At 41.3% G+C, this 27,414-nt stretch overlaps 1 protein-coding gene and 1 pseudogene across 5 annotated transcripts; one reads left to right on the top strand and one right to left on the bottom strand.

Annotated features, from left to right (window-relative positions):
* The first annotated feature begins 1,221 nt into the window (after positions 1–1,221).
* On the top strand, positions 1,222–27,150 carry ZNF280B (zinc finger protein 280B). Of its 5 annotated transcripts, XR_013521723.1 has the most exons (4): positions 1,222–1,301; positions 2,070–2,129; positions 16,657–16,808; positions 22,073–27,150. XR_013521723.1 is itself a non-coding variant. In XM_002743585.6 (3 exons), the coding sequence occupies exon 3, from the start codon at positions 22,140–22,142 to the stop codon at positions 23,778–23,780; it is 1,641 nt and encodes a 546-aa protein (XP_002743631.3). In that variant the 5' UTR covers positions 1,222–1,301; positions 2,070–2,129; positions 22,073–22,139; the 3' UTR covers positions 23,781–23,925. The 5 variants fall into 5 exon arrangements, 4 of the variants coding, with proteins under 4 accessions (XP_002743631.3, XP_078192117.1, XP_017833789.1 ...); XM_002743585.6 differs by lacking the exon at positions 16,657–16,808 and having other exon boundaries at positions 22,073–23,925; XM_078335991.1 differs by lacking the exon at positions 16,657–16,808 and having other exon boundaries at positions 2,070–2,152; positions 22,073–23,925.
* Positions 11,081–11,593, bottom strand: LOC100402180 (polyubiquitin-like; annotated as a pseudogene).
* Positions 27,151–27,414: the final 264 nt, after the last annotated feature.

Raw genomic sequence — 27,414 nt, 5'->3', positions numbered from 1 at the left:
CATGTGCCTTATTTGTGGAAGACTGGCAATTCCTCAAGGATCTAGAATTAGAAAATAACTAAAAACTCTCACAGATTTCAAAAATAAATGACATATGCTATATAACCCTTGCGTTAGAAAGAATCACTAGGAAAATTAGGACATAACTAATTGAAGAATAATGAACATATTACCAAGCAGAACTGGTGGGACGCAGTTGAATTGGCACTTAAAAGTAAATCTATAGCATTAAATACAAGAGAAATGAAAGAGTTTACAAGCAAATGAGGTAGGCATTTATCTCTAAAAGTTATAAAGAGGAGTAGCAGAGCAAGCCTATGAAGACAGGAAGAAAGGAAATAGAGTGGAAGAAATAGATGAAATAAAGAAGAAAATGATATAGATTAATGAAACCAAAAGCTATAAACACTGCCCCCTAAAAAACAAGGTTGCTAAAATAGACGTTTGGCAGAATTGGTTAATTTGAAAAGAAATCAAACGCTGCAAACAAATTGAGAGTGGGCAAACTTTCTGTAAAGGGCCAGATAGTAAATATTTTAAGCTTTTCATACATGGTCTTTGGCAATTAATCAACTTTGCTGTTGTAGCAGGAAAAAAGGAAAACAATACCTAAAGGAATGGGTATGCTTGTTGTTCCAATAAAACTTTATTTATGGACACTGAATTTTGAATTGCATACAATTTTCACATGCCACAAAATAATACTCTCCTTTTGTTTTTTTAGCCATTAAAAAAAACCCGGTAAAATCTGTTCTTAAGCTTGCTGCCAGCTGTACAAAAACAGGTGGCAGGTTGGATTCGACTGGCCCAGATGTAACTTGCAGAGGACAGACGTAAGGCTCAGTTGTTTCGTCAAGATCCCTTAAGCATGGACAGTCAGCCAAGGGACCACACCTTAGGATTATAACAGCTGGACTACTAGTGGGCCAACTATCCCCTGATGGATTGGAAGCCCATCTCCGGCGCCAAGCCCTGGCCACCTCAGCTCTGGAGCCCTAACTACCAGAGATCCTTCCAGAGCCTCAGGGGCATTACCGCTGCCCTCCTCCCTCTGAACCTAACCCCGCGTCCTTCAGTAGCCACCAGGGGCATCACAGCGCGCGCATGCGCCCAGCTGGCCGCGCCGACCTCGCGCCCGCACCTGGCAGCCAATCGCAGGTCTCCACTGGACGCGCGCCTGTGGAGGCGTGCGCGTTGGCGGCGCCGGGGGCCTGAGGAGGCGTAGTCGCCGCCGGCTTTTCCCTGGGAGCGCCTCCGGGACTCGTGCGTGGCCGGCAGCTCAGGAACAGCAACTGAGACCGGTAAGGACGGGGGCGTGGCGCGGCTTCAGCGTTCCCTGAGGGGAAACTTGAGGGATTTCTGGCGACTCGCAGCCCTGCGGGTCGCGACACCGCGCCTGGACGTGCGCTGCCGAAGCGGCCTTTGCGGTGCAGCCGCATTCTGTTGAGAGTGAGGGCAGAAGCGGGTCTCTCAGTCCCCTCACGCGCACCTACTTCCCTAACCTCGGCCGGCGCTGCTTGCACATCAGCTTCCCCTCCCCCGCGCGGACGCCCCCACCCCGGGTTGGGCCCAGGCTTCTGGAGAAGGGGCCTTTCCTGGCTCCCAGTGCGCTCCCCTCCCCCATCGCCCCCGCGGGGTCTCTTTTGGCGCTCAATATATTTAAAAATCTGAAACCTGTTTTGTAACCCCAGGCCCTCCCTCTCTCTGGAGATCTGTAGGCCCAGACCCCCTAAGGCATTTACATGTATCCGCCTCTCTCCTCTACGGCAGCGTCTTGTCTTGCTTGTTGCGTGGCTCCCGGGACTCTGAACGCACCCCCCGGAACCCTAATGGAGGCCCTCCTGTGAGAGCCAGGACCTAGGGTGATTTGGAGGCTTTCGATATGGGCATTCGGCGCGTGGGATGTTTCCTTTACTAAGGGTAGATTGGAGGAACAGAAGTGGGGGAAGTTCTGGCTAAGTGTGAGATGACTGCCAAAACACCCACATTGTAATGTCAGGCAGGCGGTGGGATCTAAAATACTCTTTTAACATGTAGGTAACTAATGCTTCTCTCTGGTTACCTTCAAGGATGTGACCTTCTCCTTCCTGGAATAGCTCAAGTTCTTAAAAGTTGCGTGTAAACTTGAGGTAAGAAGAGAGAGGTCTCCTCAGTAAGTGCCAAAGTTGTATCTTTTTTCCTTCAGTTTCGCTCTCTTGCCCTTTCCTGTGCTAAAACATGGCTGTTTAGTACTTTTTTTTTTTTGAGACAGAGTCTTGTTCTGTCGCCAGGCGCCAGGCAGGAGTGCAGTGGCTCGATCTCGGCTCACCGCAACCTCAGCCTCCCGGTTTCAAGCAGTCTCCTTCTCAGCCTCCCTACTAGCTGGGACTACAGACGCGCGCCACCACGCCCAGCTAATTTTTGTGTTTTTAGTAGAGACGGGGTTTCACCATGTTACTCAGGATGGTCTCTTATCTCTTGACCTCGTGATCCGCCTGCCTCGGCCTCCCAAATGCTGGGATTACAGGCGTGAGCCACTGCACCCGGCTTTTTTTTTTTTTTTTTTTGAGCTGAGGTCTCACACTGTCGTCCGGGCTGGAGTGCAAAGGCGTGATCTTGGCTCACTACATCCTTCACCTCCTAAGTTCTCGCAATTCTCTTTCTTCAGCCTCCCGACTAGCTGGGATTACAGGTGCACACCCCCACACCCGGCTAATTTTTTGTATTTTTAGGAGAGACGGGGTTTCACTATCTTGACCAGACTGGTCTGGAATTCCTGACCTTGTGATCCGCCCACCTTGGCCTCCTAAAGTGCTGGGATTACAGGCGTGAGCCACCGCGCCTGGCCCCCTGTTTAGTATTTAATATTTTACTGAGGGAATCTGAATGTGTATGATTAGTTCAGGCCAATTGTTGATGTAAGTAATTCGGGAACCCTTTAAATTGCTTTCTTGAGAAAGGAGAGGAAGGTAGTGGCATTCTTTTGCCAGATCTCTTGAAAAAGAAAGTAACTGGCCAGGTGCAGTGGCTCAAGCCTCTAATCCCAGCACTTTTGGAGGCAGAGGCCGGCAGATCACAAGGTCAGAAGTTGGAGACCAGCCTGACCAACATGGTGAAACCCCGTCTCTACTAAAAATACAAAAAAATTGGCCGGGTGGGGTGGTGCATGCCTGTAATCCCAACTATTCAGGAGGCCAAGGCAGGAGAATCGCTAGAACCTGGGAGGCAGAGGTTGCAGTGAGCCGAGATTGCGTCACTGCACTCCAGCCTGGGCAACAGAGCAAAATTCCCTCTCAAAAAAAAGAAAGAAAGTAAGAGTATCATGGATGTTAAGTTGTATAAAGCCGACTTCTTTTATCATACCTTCTTTCTCAAGGGTTGTATTTCATGAGGTAATTCCATGCAGCTGGACGTGGGGAAGGTCACCTGAAGTCATGCATGCTAGTAGGCGAAATTATAGGTGAATTCTGTGCCCAGCAATTTGTGATTACAGCTCAGTGAGACCCATTGTATTAGTTATCAATTGCTGTGTAACAAATTGTCTCAAAACTTAGTAGCTTAAAATAAAAAAATGTTATGACCTTGTAGTTTTTGAAGGTCTGGAATCCAAGAGTGGCTTAGCTGCTGGTTCTGGCTCAGGGTCTTTCATGAGGTTGTAGTTGAACTTTTGGCTGGATTGTCAGTCTCTGCAGAATTGACTTGGATTGGATCATCCGCCTCTAAGCTCACTCACTGGGCTGTTGGCAGGAGGCCTCAGAGCCTCACTGAGTGAGGGTGTCTCCATGGGGCTGCGCATGTCACAGCAGCTGGCTTACTTCAGAGCAAATGATTCAAGAGACCTGTACCCAAGATAAAGAAAGGCAGAGTCTTTATGACCTAATTTAAGAAGTGGCATACCATCGTTTCCTGCTGTATGTGCTTGGTCCCTGGTCCCACAGGCCATCCCTGTTACAGTGTGGGAGAAGGCTACAACTGTGTGAATTCTAGGAAGTGGGATTCATTTAGGGCCATCTTGGAGCATGGCTACCACAGCCATTTATCTTCCATTTAACCCTTTTCCATATGATCTCAAAGCATTGTCTTGTTACTCTGGGTAAATAATGTGACTTCTTGGTAAGGCCGAAACCTCTCCATGTGCACTTGCTTATTTAAGGATATTATTCTAGCAAGACTTCTCTTTGTCTAGGGTTAAGTTTTTCTGTCTCTCCAGATCATTAACATAGCAAACATACTGATTTTGCTTGTCCTTACAGGAAAATTTCTCCAGAGTTGTCCATATTTGCTATTTCCTATTCTCATTTTTCCTTAAACCCACTGTTGTAAAGGTCACCAATGAATTCCACTTTGCTTAATCCATCGGCCAGTTTTAGTTGATTTTCTTGATTTTATTTGATCTATTGGCAGCATATATTAGAGTTGTTCCTTTTCTCCTTCCTGGGATGCTTCTCTTTCTTGATTCTCCTCTCACTTGAATGGCTGCAAATAATTGTTTCTTTTTAACTTTCTTTACTAGCTCCTTCTCATCTCCATGACCTCTAATCGATGGAATGCCCCAGGGTTTGGATCTCAGACCTCTTTCCCTGAGTGATCTCATCCAGTCTTGTGTTTTAAATAATGATACATACTGAAGACTTCAAAATTTAAGTACCTATCCCAGAACTCTCCCTGAGCTCTGATCTCGTAGATATACCTGCTCAGCATTACCTCTCATGTGTCCTCCTCCTCTCCTTCACATTCCAAACCCAATACATCAATGAACCTTGTGGGACTTCTAGATTTTGATCTAGAGTCTGACTTCTTAGTATCTCCATTTTTCCACCCTGTTTGATACTACCATCATCTTTTATTTATAATATTTTGGTAGTTTCTTGTCTTCTGCTTCCACTGTTAACTCTCTATAGTCTATTCTCCACACAGTAGCCAGAGCAATCCCGATGAAAGTCAGATCATATTACTTCACACTCAGAACCTTCCAGTAATCTGTCATCACACTCAGCTGAAGAATTTGTTTTTATTTATTTTTCGAGATGGAGTTTCACTCTGTCACTCAGGCTGGAGTGCAGTCATGGGGTCTCGGCTCACTGAAATCTCTGCTTCCTGAGTTCAAGCAATTCTCCTGTCTCAGCCTCCCAGATAGCTGGGATTACAGGTGCCCACCATCACACCCAGCTAATTTTTGTATTATTATTATTATTGTTTTTTGAGATGGAATCTTGCTCTGTTTCCCAAGCTGGAGTGCAGTGGCACCTTGGCTCACTGCAGCCTCTGCCTCCTGGGTTCAAGCAATTCTCCTGCTTCAGTCTCCCGAGTAGCTGGGACTACAAATGCATGCTGACACACCTAGCTCATTTTTGTATTTTTTTTTTTTTTTTTTTTGAGACGGAGTTTCACTCGTTACCCAGGCTGGAGTGCAATGGCGCAATCTCGGCTCACTGCAACCTCCGCCTCCTGGGATCAGGCAATTCTCTTGCCTCAGCCTCCCGAGTAGCTGGGATTACAGGCATGCGCCACCGTGCCCAGCTAAATTTTTGTATTTTTAGTAGAGACGGGGTTTCACCATGTTGACCAGGATGGTCTTGATCTGTTGACCTCGTGATCCACCCTCCTTGGCCTCCCAAAGTGCTGGGAATACAGTTGTGAGCCACCGCGCCCAGCCTCATTTTTGTATTTTTAGTAGAGACAGAGTTTTACCATGTTGTCCAGGATGGCTTTCATCTCCTGACCTTGTGATCTGCCCGCCTCAGCCTCCCAAAGTGCTGGGATTACAGGCATGAGCCGCTGTGCCTGACCTAATTTTTGTATTTTTAGTAGAGATGGGGTTTTACCATGTTGGCCAGGTTGGTCTTGAACTTCTGACCTCACGTGATCTACCTGCCTTGGCCTCCCAAAGTTTTCTACTTTATTTTTCTCCCTAGTGTTCATATAACCATCTTACTTTTGTTAAAACAAAATATTTTCTGACTATCCCTTCTGGAATGTCAGCTCCCTGAAGTGAAGGACTTTGCATCGCTCCTGTATCCCCAGACCAGCACTTGGGATTACAGGTGTGAGCCACTGCGCCCAGCCAAAGCTGAAGAATTTAGAATGGTTTACATGATCTTGGTTTTTCTTTGCCACAACCAGTTTATTTTTTATCTCATTTCTAACTTGTCACCCTTTTTATTGGGCCCACCATGCTAGCCTCTTTCTTGATCAGTCCTTACATGTGTTAAGTGCTCCAGTCTCAGAGCCTTTGTGTTTGCTGTTCCCTTTGTTGGAGTACTCTTCTCCAGATAGCCATATTCATGTTATATGAATGTCAACCTGCTTTCATTTCCTACTTTATTTTTCTCCTTAGTGTTTATATAACCATCTTACTTTTGTTTAAAAACATTATTTTCTGACTGCCCCTTCTGGAATGTCAGCTCCCTGAAGTGAAGGTCTTTGGATCACTGCTGTATCCCCAGACCAGCACCTGACACTTTGTTGGCCCACCAAATTTTATTGAATGAATCGTCTTCTTAAATTTCTCTCAAATGCCACCTTGATTCTTCCCCATCCCTTTTCTCTCTAGTCATGAGATTATCAGAGCTATGCAGATTCTTGATCATTCCTGTATAATTTCTCTCTTAGTTTTTTGTGGACTGGAATTATGTTTTAATTCTACTGATTCAATACATTTTATAGCTATAGTTCCGCCAAAATAGCGAACATCTGAACATCAAACATGTATGTTTGGCTACACATCTTGTATAATGGTCTTTCTGTAGAGGAACAATTTCTCCCTAACTTTTTAACGTACTCCCCCACCAACTCAATTCTCATGCAGCAATATTAAAATATTACATTAGGGTCAATTTTATATGTGAAAAGAGAATTGTGAACATTCTACCTTTTGGCTTTTAACAGTTAATGTGGGCACAAGCTATTTTAATCTTATTCTTTGTTAGCTTCTTATACTTGTAAATTTACATTCCTTGTTCTTTCCCTTCAGTGTATAAATTAATCAGTCACTTGGATAATACTGAATGATACAATTCTGAGAATTGAGCTTAAGTACTGGTGTTGTATAAGTTTGAAACAAAATGTGAATACTCTGCGGAAGTCTTACTGGGATTTTTTCCCTGGGAGCGTCCCAATGAGCGTTCCAATCGTAGAGATCGAAGTTACATAGGGAGTCATGATAGTCGCTATCTAGCCTGCATAGAATATGCTCTCACAGCTTTTTGAAACCTCTAGATCCCTGATAACTGGGTTGACTATATAATTTATCATCTAAACTAAAGGACTTATTAAAGACTGAAGAGTGGCAACTATCCATAATTACACAAAGACAGCAGTTTAAACTGCAACTGCCTTGGTCATACCAGCGTATTTGGTAATCCTACGTATAGTTTATTTGGTCCTCCAAGTCCTTGGTATCGGAGAAGTGTTCACTCTGCAAGGAGATATAACTATTCCATCCTTGGGAATGTATGACTCCCACTACAGTTTATGAATTGATCACCTGCTACTAGCTTAATTCTTTTTGTTGGCTAGATTAGCTTGCGTTGTTCCATTATCCTAATTACCTAACCCTTGTTAGGAATTGAGGCTACTTAATGGTGCTTTGAAAATTTAGCAGCAGCTGGTCTCAGTGGCTCACGCCTGTAATCCTAGCACTTTGGGAGGCCGAGGTGGGCAGATCACCTGAGGTCAAGAGTTTGAGACCAGCCTGACCAATGTGAAGAAACTGTCTCTACTAAAAATACAAAATTAGCTGGGGGTGGTGCACGCCTGTAATCCCAGCTACTCCGGAGGCTGAGGCAGAAGAATCACTATTGCGCTCCAGCCTGGGCAACAAAAGTGAAACTCCATCTAAAAAAAAAGAAAATTTAGCAGCAGTTGCTGGGAGATGAAGGGTTATACCAGCCTGTTGCTAGGCATTTTTTTTCTTTGAGATGTAATTCATATGCCATAAAATACACCCTTTAGAGTGTGAAACTGAATGGTTTTTAGTATTACATATTAGTAAAATTGTATAACCATCAGCAATATCTAATTCCAAGACATTTCATCAACCCTAAAGAAATCTTGTATCCATTAGCAGTCACTTTCTATATTACTTTCCCATGGCTTCTATAACAAATTATCACAAACTTGGTGGCATAAAACAACAAAAATTTATTCTCCCTTAGTCCTGGAGGTCAGAAGTCCAAAATAAGTTTCACGAGACCTAAATCAAGATGCTGGCAGGGGTATACTCCCCTGGGAAACTCTAGTGGAGAATCCATTCTTTGCCTTCTAGTTTGTGGATGTGACATTCCTTGGCTTGTTGCCATGTCACTCTAATCTTTGCTTCTGTCTTCTAGTCACTTTTTCCTAGAGTATGTGTGAAATCTCCCTCTGTTCTCTTACAAGGACACTTGTGATGGCATTTAGGGCTTACCTGTGTAGTCCAGGATAATTTTCCCATCTGCAAAGATCCTTTTTCGAGTAAGATAACATTTATAAATTTGAGGGATTAGGACCTGATATTTTGGGGGTCGTTTTTCAAACCTACTATATTCCTCATTCCTCTTTTCAACCGGCCCATGGCAGCTGCTACTTTATTTCTGTCGTTATGGATTTGCCTTATTCTGGACATAAGTAAAATCATAAAATATGTGGCCTTTTGTGTCTGGCGTTATTCACTTAGTGTATTTTCAAGGTACATTGTATTGTAGGCCTATTTGAACTTCATTTTTTTTTTTGGCTGAATAGTATTTCATTGCACTGATATATCACAGTTTGTTTATTCATTCATCAATTAATTTACATTTGGTTGTTTGCACTTTGTAGCAGCATTATGGTTTATGCCAGCTAGCTTATATATATATATGTAATATTTTCAGTTACCTTGGATGTATACCCAGGATTGATACTGTTGGGTCATATGGTAACTCTAAATTTAAATTTTGAGCAATTGCCAAACTTTTCCAAAGTACCCATTTATATTGCCACCAGCAGTATATGAGGGTTCAAATATCCGCACATCTCTTGCAACACTTGAGATTGTTTTTGGTTATAACTAACCTAGTGGGTGTGAAGTAATAGCTTACTGTGATTTTGATTTGCATTTCCTTAATGAGTAATTACGTTGCATTTCAGGTGCTTCTTGGCCATTTGTGTATCTTTTTTGGAAAAGTGTTCAAATCCTTAGTTCATTTTTTTATTGTTTGTTTTTTAGATAGAGTCTCACTCTGTTGCTCAGGCTGCAGTCCAGTAACACAATTAAGACCCACTGCAGCATTGACCTCCCAGGCTCCAGTGATCCTCCCATCTCAGCTGCCACCCTACCTCATTCCACCCCTAGTAGCTGGGACTACAGGCATGTGCCATCATGCCAGCTAAATAAAAAAATAATAATATATATACACATATATATATATTTTTTTTTTGAGACAGTCTTGCTCTGGCACCAAGGCTGGAGTGCAGTGGCGTGATCACAGCTCACTTCAGCCTCCACCTTCTGGGCTCAAGAGATCCTTCCACCTCAGCCTCCTGGGTAGTTGGGACCACAGGCATAGGTTACCATGCCCGGATTTTTAAAAATTTTTTGTAGAGGTAGGGGCTCACTATATTGTACAGGCTGGTCTTAAATTCCTGAGCTCACTAAGTCTTCCTGCTTCAGCCTCCCAAAATATTGGGATTACAAATATGAGCCACTGTGCCTGTATTTTAAAATTTTTTTTTAGAGAAGGGGTCTTACTATATTGCTTGGACTGATCTTAGAACTCTTGAGCTCAAGCAGTCCTTCCTCTCAGCCTCCCAAAATGTTGGGATTACAGGCGTGAGCCAACATGTCTGGCCTCTGTTTTTTGTTTTTTTTTTTTTCAATTGAAATGGAGTCTCAATCTGTTGCCCAGGCTGGAATGCAGTGGCGTGATCCTGGCTCACTGTAACCTCTGCCTCCTGGGTTCAAGCAGTTCTGCCTCAGCCTCCCAAGTAGCTTTGATTACAGGTGTGCACAACCGTGCCCAGCTAATTTTGTATTTTTAGTAGAGACAGGGTTTTGCCATGTTGGCCAGGCCGGTTTCCAACTCCTGACCATAACTGATTCACCCACCTTGGCTCCCAAAGTACTGGGATTATAGGCATGAGCCACCGTGTCCAGCTGGGGCCTGTTTTTAAAATGAATTGTTTTATTGTGGTAAAAATGCATTCAATTTACCACATTAACCATTTTAAAATGAATAATCCGGTAGTTTCCAGTGTATTTGCATTGATGTGAAGCAGATCTCTAGTAGTCATCTTGCAAAACTGAAACAATGCCAATTAAACAATTGACTCACCCCTTTCCTCTGCCCCTAGCCCTTGTTAACCGTTACTCTACCTTCTGTTTTGTTTTGTTTTGGTTTGGTTTTTTGAGATGGAGTCTTGGTCTGTTGTCCAGGCTGGAGGGCAGTGGTGTGATCTCTGCTCATTGCAACTTCTGCCTCCTGGGTTCAAAAGATTGATTCTCCTGCCTCAGCTTCCTGAGTAGCTGGGACTATAGGCATGTGCCACCATGCCTGGCTATTTTTTTTTTTTTTTTTTTTTTTGAGACGGGGTTTCTCTTTTGTTGCTCAGCTGGAGTGCAATGGTGTGATCTCGGCTCACTGCAACCTCCGCCTCCTGGGTTCAAGTGATTCTCCTGTCTCAACCTCCCGAGTAGCTGGGTTTACAGGTGCCCACCACCATACCCGGCTAATTTTTGTATTTTTAGTAGAGACAGAGTTTTGCCATGTTGGCCAAACTGATCTCGAACTCCTGACCTCAGGTGATCTGCCCACCTTGGCCTCCCAAATTCCTGGGATTACATGCATGAGCCACTGCTCCTGGCCCCTACCTTCTGTTTCTATTGAATATTTTAGTTACCTCATGCAGGCAGAATCATATAAATATAAGAATATTTGTCTTTTTGTCACTGCTCTGTTTTATTTAGCATAATATCCTCAAGGTTCAAACATGTAGCATGTGACAGGATTTTCTTCCTTTTTTTTTTTTTTTTTTTTTTTTTTACCATGCAGCAAAACCTTTATTAACATTTTGAACAGGTTCAGCTATAACTGAAACTTGTAATGTCTAAACTTAAGTTGGGGCAAATGGCTGTAGTGCAGAGTATTGCCATCACTGGGCACTGCGAATGCAAGACTGAAGAATTAACAGCCACCCCTCAGACACAGGACCAGGTGCAAGGCCGACTCTTTCTGGATGCTGTAATCAGAAAGAGTCTGGCCATCTTCCAGCTGCTTGCCTGCAAAGATGAGCCTCCGCTAGTCGGGGTGGGGGATGTCTTCCTTATCCTGGATCTTGGCCTTCACGTTTTCGATGGTGTCACTGGTCTCCACCTCCAGGGTGATGGTCTTGCCGGTAAGGGTCTTCACGAAGATCTGCATACCACCTCTCAGACACAGGACCAGGTGCAAGGTTGACTCTTTCTGGATATTGTAGTCAGAGTGCGGCCATCTTCCAGCTGCTTGCCTGCAAAGATGAGCCTCTGCTGGTCGGGGGGCTGCCTTCCTTATCCTGGATCTTGGCCTTCGCATTTTTGATGGTGTCACTAGGCTCCACCTCCAGGGTGATGGTCTTGCCGGTCAGGGTCTTCACGAAGATCTGCATTTTGACCTGTGAGTTTATACAACGATGCTGCGAATCACCAATCACATCCAGCCACTGAACTCTGACACACCTTCACCCAGCAAAGCCACTCGCCCCTGATTTTATTCCTCTTTAAGGTTGAGTAATATTCCATTGTATGTATATATCATATTTTATTTATTCATTCATTTTTGGGTAGACATTTGGGTTGCTTATACCTCTTGGCTATTTTAATAGTCCTTCTGTGAACATGGGTGTGCCAATATCTCTTCAAGACTCTGCTTTCAGATTCTTTTAGACGTATACCCAGAAGTAAGACTGATAGAACATATGGTAGTTCTGCTTTTAATTTTATGAGTAACTTCTGTACCATTTTCCATAGTAGTCAGACCATTTTACAATCCAGTAACCGTGCGTGAGGATTCTAATTTCTTTCCAACAATTTTGTTTTAATAGTTGCCATCCTAATAGGTGTGAAGTGGTATCTCATGGTGGGTTTGATATGCATTTCTTTTATGGTTAATGACGCTGAACATATTTACTTGGTCTTTTGTATATCATCTTTGGAGAAATGTCTATTCAAGTTCTTTGCCTTTTAAAAAATTGAGTTACTTGTATTTGTCATCTCCATTATAGTTTTACTTCTTCCTTTCCAATCTGAATGCTTTTTGCTTCATTTTCTTGCCTAATTACCTTGGCTGTAGAACCTCCAGTACAGTGTTGAAGTGGTGAAAGTGGACATCTGTCTTGTTCCTGATCTTAGGGACAGGGGAACTTTCAGTCTCACCATTAAGTAATGATACTTTAATAGCTGTGAGTCTCATACAGATGTCTTTGTCTGGTGGAGAAAGTTCCCTTCTGTTCCTAGTCATTTTGTTTTTTGTTTCAAATCATAAAAGGATGTTAGCTTTTGTCAAGTGATTTTTCTTTAGACAGGTGTGGGTTTTGTCCTTTATTAAAATGATACAATGTTAGTTGATTTTCATAGAATGAACCAACCTTGTATTTTTAAAATAAATCCCACTTGGTCATGGTATGTAATCATTAGATATGTTGTTAGATTTTGTTTGCTAATATTTGTTGAGATTTTTCCCTCTATAAGGGATATTGGCCTGTAGTTTTCTTTTTTGTATGATTTCTTGGTTTGATTTTGGTATCAGTAATAACTAATCTCGTAGAATGATGTGCAAAAGTTTTCTGTCCTCCAGACAGAAAACTTGAGAATTCCAAAAATTCCAAAAATTAATTAATTCCAATAATTCTAATATTAAGAATTTACTAGCATAGCTATCTGATTTTGGGCTTCTATTTTGGGAAGTTTTTTGATTACTAACTCTTATCTCTTGTTTTGGATCCATTCATATTTTCTGTTCTTGACTCAGTTCATTAGTTCTTGTCTTTCTAGGAATTTGTTTCATCTAGGTTATCTAATTTGTTGGCAGATAATTTTTCATAGTATTCCTTTATAATTCTCTTTATTTCTGTAGTATACCCTCTTTATTTTTAAAAAATAATTCATTGAGGTGAAAGTCACATAGCATAAAATCAGTCACTTTAAACAATTTAGTGACATTTAGTGTATTCGTAATATTGTACATGTGCTGCCTCTATCATAGTTCTGATATATTTCCATCATTCCAAATAAAACCCCTTTACCCATAAAACAGTTTCTCATCATTTCTCCTTCCCTATCTTCTGGCAGCCACAAATCTTTGTTTAATATCAATGGATTTATCTATTTCTCATATTTCCTGTAAATGAAATCGTACAATATGTGAGCTTTTGTGCCTGACTTCTTTTATATGGTCTGTTTTTAGGTTTACCATGTTGTAGCATGTATATTGTTTATGGCTGAATAAACAGTCTATTGTGTGTGTGTGGGTATATATATATATATATATACCATGATTTGTTTATGCATTCATCCATTGATGTACATTTAGGTTGTTTCCACCTTTTGGTTATTATGAATTGCTGCTATAAACATGTATATATGTACTTGAGTACCTTTATTTCTTTTAGTATATATTTAGAAGTAGATTTGTATGATCATGTCTATGTTTAACATTTTGAGGAACTGCCAAACCATTTTGCACTAAAATTTTTTGATTTTTCACAAGCTTTTGTTAATTTCCAGGATTCGAAAAATGTGATTTTTATAGTTTTTACTAATGTTCTCTTTGCTTTTATTGAAGGAGCAGCTATTTGTAGGTCTTTATTCTGCCATTCCCCTTAACTTCACCCTGTTGCTGAGCATTTAACAAATTGACTTTGTTAGGCGTTTTTTTAGTTGTCTTTTTTGTGGTCCTCCATAACCCCTCTTCAAATCATTCTCCAAGTACTTTAAAAGCTCAGCTTGGCTGGGCGTGGTGGCTCACGCCTGTAATCCCAGCACTTTGGGAGGCCGAGGCGGGTGTATCACGAGGTCAAGAGATCAAGACCATCCTGGTCAACAAGGTGAAACCCCATCTCTACTAAAAATACAAAAATTAGCTGGGCATGGTGGCGCGTGCCTGTAGTCCCAGCTACTCGGGAGGCTGAGGCAGGAGAATTGCTTGAACCCAGGAGGTGGAGGTTGCAGTGAGCTGATGTTGAACCACTGCACTCCAGCCTGGGTAACAAAAGCGAAACTCCGTCTCAAAAAAAAAAGCTCAGCTTTAGGCTGGGTATGGTGGCTCACACCGGTAATCCCAGCACTCTGGTAGGCCGAGGCTGGCGGATCATCTGAGGTCAAGAGTTCGAGACAGGCCTGCCCAACATGGTGAAACCTTGAAGCTACTAAAAATACAAAAATTAGCTGGGTGTGGTGGCATGCGCCTGTAATCCCAGCTATTCAGGAGGCTTCCACCTACCACAGGCTTGAGCCACCGCTCCCGGCCGTGGATCTACTCTTAAGCAACAGAGAAAATCAGTCATTTTTCCCTTTTCCCTTCCTTTCCTCCTGTGAGTAGAATCTTGGTCAGAAGAGTCTACAAAAGAGATTTGACAGCATGGCAGTTCAAACTAAAAGTGGTCTGATAGTTCAGAGTCAAGTTTCTTCACTAAAACTGAGAGGATTTTTGTTTGTTTGTTTGTTTTGTATGTGAGATGGAGTTTCACTCTTCTTGCCCAGGCTGGAGTGCAGTGGCGTGAACTCAACTCACTGCCGCTTCCACCTCCTCCAGGAGACTGAGGCAGGAGAATTGCCTGAACCCAGGAGGCGGAGGTTGCGGTGAGCCGAGATCACGCCATTGCACTCCAGCCTGGGTAACAAGAGCAAAACTCTGTCTCAAAAAAAAAAAAAAAAGAGTAGATCCCAGGCTGGGCACACTAGGTCACGCCTATAATCCCAGCACTTTGGGAGGCCAAGGTGGGTGGGTTACCTGAGGTTGGGAGTTTGAGACCAGCCTGACCAATATGGTAAAATCCCATCTCTACTAAAAATACAAAAATTAGATGGGTGTGGTGGCGTGTGCCTGTAGTCCCAGCTACTCCAGAGGCTGATACAGGAGAACTGCTTGAACCCAGGAGGTGGAGGTTGTAGTGAGCGGAGATTGCGCCACTGCACTCCAACCTGGGCAACAGAGTGAGACTCTTGTCTCAAAAAAAAAAAAAAAAAAAAGTAGATCCCATGCAGAACTCTAACTAGGGTAGGGAGATTAGACATGCAAAGACATATTAGATCTAACAGGTTTGTCCTCAAATATCAGTTCTCACCGGCGTGATGGGAGAAGTTAATAGGAAGCCTTCAATTCCAAAGAAAGCAGAGAGATCAGTGGATGATAACCCACCTTCCAGATTATTTCTGTGCATTCAAACAATAGCCCTTCTAGTAGATTTCTTTTTTTTTTTCTTTTTCTTTTTTTTTTTTTTGAGACCAAGTCTTGCTCTGTCGCCCAGGCTGGAGTGCAGTCGCATGATCTTGGCTCACAGCAACCTCTACCTCCTGGGTTCAAGCGATTCTCTTGCCTCAGCCTCCCAGGTAGCTGAGATTACAGCTGCCCATCACCACACCTGGCTAATTTTTGTATTTTTAGTAAAGATAGGGTTTCACCATGTTGGCCGGGCTGGTCCTGAACTTCTCACCTTAGGTTATCTGCCTGCCTCAGCCTCCTGAAGTGCTGAGATTACAGGCGTGAGCCACCGCGCCTGGCTTCTCAGGCTAGTTTCAACCCTACTTTACACCACTCTCCCATCCTCAGCTTATTTTTGAAAAAGCATTTATTAAAAAAATTTATTAAAAAGTTATTTTTGTTTTCTTTAGTTGCCCTAGGATGGAATACAAATGTTTGCTTCAGTTTTAAGGGGTCCTATAAAACTCACATTTACCCCAAGGATCTGTGTTTAATGGGCATTCAATTCTAAGGCAGCAAATGTGTAGAGTTATTGGTGGGGTAGGGGATGAGTACTGTAGATAGGAGAGTGAGGGAGGTAGGGCAGGATTTTGAGAAAGCAGCAGTGGGGTGAAGAAAGTGATAGGCAAGGGAAGATGGTAGAGATAGGTACCAAAGGAGTCCTGGTGGCCTAAAATCTAATCACAGAAGTTACTCAACAGGGACTGATGCCTTGAAAAAAACTTGTGTGTTATTATAACAATGATCTACTAGAAGGGCCATTGTTTGAATACACAGAAATCACCTGGAAGGCGGATTATCATCCACTGATCTCTCAGCTTTCTTTGGAGTTGAAGCCCTCCTATTGGCTTCTCCCATCATGGGGGTGAGAGTCGATTTTTGAGGACAGACCCTTTAGATCTGATATGTCTTTGCATGTCTAACCTTCCTACCCCAGTGTCTCAAGATTTTGGTAAACTGGAAAATAAGAGTTCATTCATCCGTTGGTAGACATTTGTAGAAAAGGGCCTCTGGATATCTAGAGAAGAAGAAAACTCTCTCATGGTCTGGTGCTACTCTTGTTCTTAATGAACTTGTTCATTAACTTACTAGCTTTGTTCCTGATTCTTGCTCTATTCCTCTTTTTCATTTTGAGTGATGGTTGTATGGAGGGTTAATCAGTATGGATAGCAGCCAAAAATCTAACCAAGATCAGGTAGTTGGGAAGTCCAGCAATGTTATTTGAATCCAGTTTAATTTTTTCTTCTTTGTTTATTAACAATAGGAGGCTGGGAAGTTCAAGATTTTGGAGGCTGGGAAGTTCAAGATCAAGATGCTGACCAATTTGGTTCCCTAGTGGAGGCTCTCTTCCTGACTAGTAGATGACTGCCTTCTTGCTGTGTTCTCACATGACAAAGAGAGGAAGCAAAGTCTATGGTATCTCCTCTTATAAGGGTTCCAATCACATCATGAGGGCCCTATTCTCATAAATACATCTTAACATGATTATCACCCAAAGGACCATTACATTGGAGGTTATAGCTTCAGTATACAAATTTGGGGCGGTGGGCAGGGAGACACAGTTCAGCCTATAGCATAACCCAAATTATGTATACCTAAAATATTCTCTAGAATTAGAGGACTCCTTTAACACTTAGAAATAGTTGAATGATATAATTAACAGTGGTGTTTTAAGATCTGTCTAGTGATGGTCTGTTATAAAATTTGAAGGACAGATAAAAGAGACAGCAATTTAGGGTCTAATACAAGTGTACAAAAATGAAGTAACCAGTGGACCTAAACCTAGAAGTTGGGACCTGGGCTGAGGCTGTTAGTAGGAATGGACGTGAAAGGTAAAATGAGCAATGCTCTAAAAGTTATTTAGAATGGCTTAGAAGGTACTTTGACATTTTCTGGGAGGTAGAGAAGGTTTGAATAGGTTTAAAAAATAGAGAGTGAAAAATGAATCTAATGAGACTTTTAATTCCCAGAGACTAAGCAGTTAAGAGCAATATCATCAGAAATAGGTGTGCACTAAGTAACTTTTAGCAGCAAGAGGACAAAACCAGAATTCAGGAATTAGGCATTTTAGTGCTCACTCTGTCTGCAAACCCTCCATGTAACTTTAGTAAGTCAGAAATGTTTTGGGGCTTTAAAAATTAATCTTCAGATTATCTGGGCACAAGTGGCTCACACCTGTAATTCCAGCACTTTGGGAGGCCGAGGCGGGTGGATCATGAGGTAAGGAGTTTGAGCCCAGCCTGGCTAACATGGTGAAACCTAGTCTCTCCTAAAAATACAGAAATTAGCTGGGCGTGATGGCACACCTGTAATATCAACTACTCAGGATGCTGAAGCAGGATAATCGCTTTAACCCAGGAGGCTGAGGTTGCAGTGAGCCAAGATCATGCCACTGCACTTCAGCCTGGGTGACAGCAAGACTCCATCTTGAAAAGAAAAATAACAATAATAATAATAAATTAATATTCAGATAAATCTAATGGCCATGTCAGAGTATCATCTCATTTTTTAGAATATTGGAAAATATGAATAATTTTGATTTAGAGTATTTTTTTTTTTTTTTTTTTTTTTTACTTTTTTTGAGACATAGTCTCACACTGTTGCATGGGCTGGAGTGCAATGGTGTGATCTCAGCTCATGGCAACCTCCGCCTCCTGGGTTCAAATGATTCTCTTCCCTCAGCCTCCTGAGTAACTGGGATTACAGGCACCTGCCACGACAGCTGGCTAATTTTTTATATTTTTAGTAGAGACAGGCTTTCATTATGTTGGCCAGGCTGGTCTTGAACTCCTGACCTTGTGATCCACCTGCCTTGGCTTCCCAAAGTGCTGGGATTACAGGCGTGAGCCACCACGCCCAGCCAGAATATTTTCTTTAGAGAGGATGTTAAAAAATACGCTTAGAATTACCTATAAGGTGGTTACTGGAAATGTGGAAGTGATCCTGAGAAGAAGATTGGATTTGGTCAGGAGTTACCCCACAGGACATTTGGTAATTCCTGGAGCCATTTTTGGCTGCCACACTGGGGGATTGCTGCTGGAATCTAGTGGGTAGGGATGACAGTTGCTGCTAAACATCCTACAGTGCTCTTGACAGCCCCCAGCAAAGAATTATCTGGTCCCAAATGTCAGTAATGCTTAGGAAACACTGGGCTAGGTGGCATCATTCTGGAGGTAGGTGATTGAAGTTGTGTATACCCAGAATAAACCAATTTTAGTTGACTCCAAAGAGCAGTTTATTCATATCTGCCTTATATTTTTTCTGGCATTGTGTATCTACTAATTAAGTTGTAAATCACTATTCATGATACAGCACCCTGTATCCTTCATGCATTTACCACTGTCACAATCTCTGACCAGAAATGGGCAAACAAAATAATAGTTTTAGAATAAATGAGGAAGGGGCCGGGCATGGTGTATTCCTTTTTAAATTCACTTCCAAGGTGATACACATATTTATAGGAATAAATATTGTGTATATGTTACAAAATTAGATGCTGATATCCTAATTAAAATTAAAACAGGCTGGTTGAGGTGGCTCATGCCTGTAATCCCAGCACTTTGGAAGGCCGAGGTGGGTGGATCACCTGAGGTTGGGTGTTCGAGACCAGCCTGACCAACAGAGAAACCCCGTCTCTACTAAAAATACAAAATCAGCCAGGCATGGTGACACATGCCTGTAACCCCAGGTACTCAGGAGGCTGGAGCAGGAGAATCGCTTGAACCTAGGAGGCAGAGGTTGCGGTGAGCTGTGATAGTGCCATTGCACTCCAGCCTAGGCAACAAGAGTGAAACTCCATCTCAAAAAGAAAAAAAAAATGAAAACAATGTGCATGGCATATATTAGATGGCAGTTTAATTTTTACAATTTTGATTATGATGGTTTGAAAGTCCATATTGGGATACAGTGAATCTTGATATGTTTTTAGAAATTGGTGCTTTATGAACCTTGGTTTATAGTACCTACATTTTGCTAGCATTAGTCCAGTTTTCAAACAACTAGTAGTGACTTAGTGATGAAGCTCAACTGATTTCATGGGTCATTGGTTAATTTAAGAAAAATGAGGCCAGGCACTGTGGCTGATGCTTGTCATCTCAGCACTTTGGGAGGCCGAGGTGGATGGATCCATAAAGTCAGGAGTTCGAGACCAGCTTGGCCAACATAGTGAAACCCCATCTCTACTAAAAATACAAAAATTAGCTGAGCGTGGTGGCGGTCACCTGTAATCCCAGCTACTTGGGAGGCTGAGGCAGGAGAATCGCTTGAACCTGTGAGGCAAAGGCTGCAGTGAGCCAAGATTGCATCACTGCACTCCAGCCTGAGCAACAGAGCTAGACTGTGTCTCAAAAAGAAAAAGAAATAGAAAATAGTAGAATGCAGCATTTGTAGTAAAGGTGGTTATGTGTATGTGCTTATGTAATTGAACTCCATATAACTTTTTTTAACTATTGCTTGTGGTCAAATATTTGTAATAAGCCAGCAGCTTTAAGTCCTTTATTGGCCTGCAGAATTTCTGATGGATAAAGTTCTCAGAGTAAATTCATACAAAATGTGGAATTAATGGAGCATAATCTTCTTTAAAAATAAAGGATCTTATGAAGGAGAGTTACTATTTATTGGTTCATTTAACAAATTTTGTATTTGTTGAGCGTCTGTCCTGTCCCAGGTACTTCTTTGTGCGAGGTATAGAACAGTCAACAAAAGATACGATACCTGCCCTTTTGAGTTTTTTGTTTCACTGGACGGACAGTAGAAAATCAAAATAAATAAGATTATAATATGTTAAACACAGTGGCTCACGCCTGTAATACCAGCACTTTGGGAGGCCGAGGCGGGCGGATCACGAGGTCAAGAGATTGAGACCATCCTGGCCAACATGGTGAAACCCCATCTCTACAAAAAATACAAAAAAAATTAGCTGGGCATGGCGGCAAGCGCCTGTAGTCCCAGCTACTCGGGAGGCTGAGGCAGGAGAAGTGCTTGAACCCGGGAGGCGGAGGTTGCAGTGAGCCGATGTTGAACCACTGCACTCCAGCCTGGCGTCTGGTGACGGAGTGAGACTCTGTCTCAAAAAAAAAAGAAAACCAATAATAATAATATGTTAAACAGTGATAGGGCTTGAGGATGAAAGAAAAGGGAAAAGAGATTAGGAATATGGGTTAGAGGTTGGTTGGAATATTTGAGAACCTCACTGAGAGGGATACTTGGAATAGAGCCCTAAAGGTAGTGAGGAGCAAGCCATGCAGATATCCAAATGAAGATCATTCATATTGGAGGGAATAAGGGCTCTGCGCAAGGTAAAGAGCTTAGTATGTTCAAGATATAGCAGGGAAGGCCAGGTGCGGTAGCTCACACCTGTATCCCAGCACTTTGGGAGGCTGAGGCAGATGGATCATTTGAGGTCAGAAGTTCGAGACTAGCCCATCTGTACTTAAAATACAAAAATTAACCTGGTATGGTGGTATGCGCCGGTAGTCCCAGCTACTCAGGTGGCTTAGGCATGAGAATCGCTTGAACCTGGCTAATAGAGGTTGTAGTGGGCTGAGATAGCACCTAGGTGACAGAGCAGGACTCTGTCTCAAGAAAATTAAATTAAATTAAAAAATAAAAATAAAAATTTAAATAAAAATATAGCAAGGAGGTTAGTGTGGCCAGAGTGAAGTGGATAGGGGAGAGTACTATGAGATAACCACAGGAGCAGTATATGGGGTTTGTGGTGTGGTCTTCTAGGCATTGGAAAGACTTGGTCTTTTACTCTTAGTTAATCAGAAAGCCATTAGTGGGTTTTGAGCTGAACAGTGATACAGTCTGACTTGGTTTATCAGAGTCAATCTGCTTGCCATATGGAGAAGAAACTGAGATGGATTGAGGGAGGAGGGACTTTTATTTAAGTTCAGTAGGTAAGTCAGGACTGGAGGGGAAAAATACAGGTGGCATTAGTGAATGGATTATAATGAAGGCCATGAGTTTGGATGAGATTATCTGCCTGGCACTTGACAGTGTGCTGTACTGTTTGTTGGCTCTATGTAGGTACTCTAACCCTATAAATTTAATATGTCCTTTCTATATTAATATTTATGAGGTTATTATATATCAATCAATAGAGATGTGTACATTTAATATAATCTTCCAATTCCACTAGAAGCTGCCATGGAATAGGTGGTACTTTTAAAAAACAACTGTTACTGTAATTGAGTAGGTGGTGCTTTTAAAAAACAACTGTTACTGTAAGTCTAAGGAATAAGATTTTTCGCCTTTAGGATAGCAAAATACATTTAAAAGTAAAAACTTGCTAAAGAGGATGCAGCTGTGTGTGGCAGACTAAGGATTGCAGCTTATTTTCCAAGTCCAAAGCCCATGTTTCTAAACACTGCACAGTAGTGCCCTTGTAAAAGTATGTGCCCTTTTCCATATAATTTTGCCTAATGATTCGTTGCTGGAAGGTTTTTCTTTCTTTTTAAATGGAAGAGAGCATAATCAGTACAGGAAAATCATGATTCTGATTCATAGGAACCTGATCTTTTATCATAGGCTTTAAGCTGTTATTTATTCTCTTTCAGTCTCGGTGGCCTTGTCTGTAAAATAGTGATGTTTATAAAAAACCTTAGCGTTTTGGAAGATAATTAAATAAGATAATGCATTTTTCTGTATTTACTGATATATAGTGTGTTTGTACTTAGGTGGCAGTTATATCAAGGAAGCATTGGGACTTGTGGCTGCACTGTTCCAGAATAAAAAAATTAGAAAATGGAGCAATCATGTGATGAAGAAAAAGAACCTGAACCACAAAAGAACATAAAAGAAACCAAACAAGTAGATGATGAAGATGCTGAGCTCATCTTTGTTGGTGTGGAACATGTAAATGAAGATGCTGAGCTAATCTTTGTTGGAGTGACTTCAAATTCAAAACCAGTCGTTTCAAACATTTTGAACAGAGTCACCCCGGGTTCATGGTCAAGGAGAAGAAAGTATGGTCATCTTAGAAAAGACACTGCTCACAAATTGCAGCCTACAAGTCATGAGAACCTTACATCAGAAGCAGTGACTGTCTTGCCAGCTTCCCAACTTGAATCGAGATCAGCAGATAGTCCTATTATTATTGAGCCTTTGTCTAAACCTGATTATAAAAATAGTTCACCACAAGTTGTGCCTAATAGCTCTTCAGAACTACCTTCTCCTTTGATTAAATTCACAGGTTCATTGCATCATCCAGTAAGTGCAGCACTTTCAGTAGGAGGTATAAGTGAAAGTCCTTGTGTATCAAAGCGACTTTCCACTTCTGAAGTAAACAGCATAAATCCCAAAAGGTCTAAACTCAGGGATGGAATTATGGAAGGATATTCTTCAGCTTCATCCCCTTCAGATACCTTTCATACAGTGAATACAGTGAGTACTCAGCAAAGTACACCCTCAAACAATGTGCATACCTCATTAAGCCATGTTCCAAATGGAGCACCTTTTCTAGAAGCTTTTCCAAAGGACAATATGCATTTCAAGCCTATAAATATAAATCTTGATAGGGAAAATGAATTGGCAAAAACAGACATTTTGAGTCTAGCAAGTCAAAACAAGAGCCTTGATCCCAAGAAAGAAAATCCGATTGTATTACTTAGTGACTTCTACTATGGACAGCATAAAGGAGATGGGCAGCCAGAACAGAAGACTCACACCACCTTTAAATGCCTCAGCTGCTTGAAAGTTCTAAAAAATGTTAAGTTCATGAATCACATGAAGCATCATTTGGAATTTGAGAAGCAGAGGAACGACAGCTGGGAAAACCACATAACCTGCCAGCACTGCCACCGTCAGTTTCCCACTCCATTTCAGCTGCAGTGTCATATCGAAAATGTCCACACTGCCCAGGAGCCCTCTACGGTCTGTAAGATTTGTGAATTATCATTTGAAACAGATCAGGTCCTTTTACAACACATGAAGGACCATCATAAGCCTGGGGAAATGCCCTATGTGTGCCATGTTTGCCATTACAGATCATCGTTCTTTGCTGATGTGGAAACACATTTTAGAACATGCCATGAAAACACAAAGAATTTGCTTTGTCCCTTTTGTCTCAAAATTTTCAAAACTGCAACACCATACATGTGTCATTATAGGGGCCATTGTGGAAAGAATGTACATCAGTGTTCTAAGTGCCGACTACAGTTTTTAACTTTCAAGGAGAAAATGGAGCACAAGACCCAGTGTCATCAAATGTTTAAGAAGCCTAAACAACTGGAAGGATTACCTCCTGAAACAAAAGTTATTATTCAAGTGTCGCTGGAACCTCTTCAGCCAGGATCAGTGGAAGTAGCACCCATAACTGTGAGCACATCTGACTCCGAACCATCACCCCCCAGTTCTAAAAGCAAAATTTCAAAAAAGTTTCATTAATTCTGATTTCAATAAATTTAAAGCAGGTATTTCAAACTGAATTTTAAAATGTCATAAAAAGGAATACAAACCATACATTATTCAGTGGCACCAAAAATAGTGAAATTAGGGGATTATATGTGACTTTTAAAACAAAATTTAGGATATATATAATATTTGATCCGAATTTTGAGGTATTTTAAAGCATCTGGTTTTCATGTTAACTGTATCTTACCACATAAAAAGTGTATGTGTATGTGTGAGAGAGAAAAAGGTATTAATTTATTTTTTTAATTTTAATTTTTTTTTTTTTTTAGAGACAGGGTCTCATTGTCACCCAGGCTAGAGTGCAGTGGCATGATTCTAGCTCACTGTAGCCTTGAACTCCTCCTGGGCTCAAGCATTCCTCTGCCTCAGCCTTTGGAGAGTAGCTAGGACTACAGGTGCAGCCACCACACCCAGCTAAGTTTTTATTTTAACTTTTTGTTGGGATGGAGCTTCGTTATGTTGCCCATGCTGGTCTTGAACTCCTGACCTCAGGCGAGCCTCCCACCTCAGCCTACCATGTGTGAGCACCTATTTATTATTTTGGTATTTCATGTTACTCCTAAGCTTGAAAGCTCTTCTTTCTATATACAGAATTCATAGAATTTTTGAAATACTTAGTTTTCTTTTCAGCTTTTTCCATGCATTAAAGATTTCATGGTTAACTCTAGTTAGACTGGAATGGCTTTGTTATGCCCTGGCCACTTGCTGCTGAATTCCCAGAAGTGCCTCTGATGTTCTGGCATAAAATAACCTGAAAAGATTCTGAAAAGCCAGGGTGTGGAATTGAAAGAGAAGCTGCTGCATGAGCAGAGACCAAGAAAGTGAAGGTTAGTTGAGGGAGAGCAGTAGCTCTTTGTCCCAGTTGAAGGATAGACATACATTCATTCTGGTCTTGGGGCTAGGTCAAAAGGAACACTGCTTTAGAGTGTGTTTACCTAACCCGAAAATATCCAAGGAAGCCAAACCATTCAAAGTAAAATGCCTTTGTTTGGTGAGAGGCTGCTGCAGACATCAAACAGTCGCCATGTATCATTGGTTTGAGATGAATGAAGTAGCAATAAAATTAATAGAATGGTTGCTGGTGCTAGCTGACTTCCTGTTCTGTGATCTAAAGGTGAATTTGATTCATTCCCTCTCCTCTCCCTTTTGGCTAGCTATTAGTGGAGAATGAACTGGCCATATTCCTCTCAGCCACCCCAGTAAAGCAAGTTAAGTTTCCCGAGGGGAAGACACTCTGATATCTATAATTTGAAAGATGTCTATAATTTGAACTATATTGGACCCAAAGTTTTAACTGAAAAGGGCCAAACAAGTGGTGTCTGTCCAGTTCCTGGACTTGGCTAAATTTAGTTTTCCTACTGTTAAGCTGGAATGGGGACTGTCCAAGAACAGAAGATACAGTGCACAAAAATAACCCAGGGTGACTAAATTTAAACCCATAATGGCTTTATATTTTTTTGTGCATATGTATTTTGCCCTAATGGGAAGCTTGTGACTTTTATATCTTGCCTTGGACATGAATGTATTACAGCTTACAGTTATTCTGTTGTATGTATAGTTTCCCAGTTTATCAACACTAATGCTGTTTGTGTCTTGACACACCAGTGTGCAAAAAATGTCTCTCTAATTCAGTAAGTGTTAAGACTTAGAGTTAATGTTCTTTAATCTACCCTATCTAATCTGTACTATTACTATGGGGGAACATTTTTCCCTTGCTCTCCGCAGAGGCTGTTTTATAGAATTCTTGAATACCTTTTGAATATTAGTTCCTGAACATCAGCAGCCTTGGCTGCCTCTGTGGATTCCTAAGTTGTCTCCCTGGTTGTGTTCTGGTGCCATCCTCTGTGCCACCCCTGACCGAGGTGACTAGCAGCCGGTCTTCACCAATCAAGGAATCTTGGCATCTTGACTATAGACATAGGTCTGGAGAAATCTCCTTTTTTCCTTGATTTCTCCTTAAAGGCACCTTATCTCTTCCCCACTCCGTTCTTCTCTCCTCAATCTAGTTAAATTTCCTAAGAGTTTTACAAAAAGTTGGGAAGAGATAATTAAGAGTTTAGCATCCCTCTTAGAACAAGAGTAGAAGGCAGTACAGATAATAAAGTTGAGAGTATATTATCTATGTTTTGTTTTTTGTTTTTAAATTTTTTAAACTTTTATTTATTTTATTATCCACGTTTTAGAAATCTATTTTCTAATTTTAGATCCATAGATTATGTTGTATTTATTTACCTGATGCTCACTTAATTGATTTGCACCTTGAACACTACTAGGCCTTTTCAGTTACTTTGCTTCGGTTAAGAAATTTTGCTAAAATTTCAGCCCGAATCCTTTCTTTAGTTGAAGAAAGGGTATGTGTGTGCAGTTGGGTGTTTGTGCCAGTTGTTCTGGTCTCAGGTAGATATTCCTACTGTGTATAAATAGATCTATAGACTTTTCATACTTATCCCCTGTAGTCTGTTTCTTGGCAAAAATATGAAATGTTTAATTTGTATGTTTTAGTGATTGGTTGGTATTAGAAACACTTGTTTGCTGTTTCATTAAAGCATGCTCTTAAGGAGTACATATGGTCATTAATTGCCAACTATAGATTCCAGTGATCTGGTCCCTGCCTACCTCCTTCCTCTATATTTCATTCTCTGTCGTGCTTCTCTACTGTTTTCCCCAATGATGCACTATTTTGACACACTGGCCTTGCTGTTCCTTAAGCAAATCACATTCTTCCCAATCCAAAGACTTTGCACATGTTATTTTGTTTCGTAGAATGTCCTTCCCCTTGGCCTGCATGGCTTGCTACCTCACTTAATTGTTTGACACTTCCTTTGGTTCATTGAGCTTCAAGGCTCTTAGAATGACACTGACAATGAAATCTCCCTCCTTTTTTTTTTTTTTTAAACGACAGCCACCTTTTAACTTTCTCCTCTTAAAGGCACTTTACCGTCTCCCTACTCTTTTCTTCTCTCTTCAGTCTATTTAAATTTCCTAGGTTTTCATGAAAAAGTTGGAAAGCGATCATCATCAAGGGCTTTGCTTCTGTCTTAGAGTAGAGCTAAGCTTGAGTCAATTTCTGTGCCTGCAACCAAATGAAAATTAATATAGTGCGTTCTTTCAGGAGCTTTTTCTGTTTTTTCTATTGATACCTCTATATATTTTTAAGGCAATGTCACTTTGTTTACAAATATATTGAATATGTCAAGATTACTATTTTGTTATTACCCTTTGTGAATTTTCTGGTCTATTTTGCTCGCTTGTTCTTTCAGATGAAATTTATTATTTTATTAATGTTGCCAAAAATTGTAAGCAAAATATCAATTATAGTAATAAAATGTTTTGTGAAAAACAATGTTGCTGTATTGTCTTTCCACTATAAGTAAAATGGGATATTTTTAGTTTGTTTTTGTTTTTTGAGACAGAGTCTCACTCTGTGGCCCGGGCTGAAGTATAGTGGCACAATCCCAGCTCACTGCAATGTCCATCTCCTGAGTTCAGGTGATTCTCGTGCATAGCCTCCTGAGCAGCTGGTACTACAGACTATACCCAGCTAAGTTTTGTACTTTCTGTAGAGATGAAGTTTCATCATGTTGGCCAGGCTAGTCTCAAACTCCTG

Source organism: Callithrix jacchus, chromosome 1 (genome assembly GCF_049354715.1).
Source record: "Callithrix jacchus isolate 240 chromosome 1, calJac240_pri, whole genome shotgun sequence".
NCBI classification, from domain to species: domain Eukaryota; kingdom Metazoa; phylum Chordata; class Mammalia; order Primates; family Cebidae; genus Callithrix; species Callithrix jacchus.
Note: the sequence above shows the minus strand (reverse complement) of the source record. Positions and strands in the feature narration are given on the sequence as shown.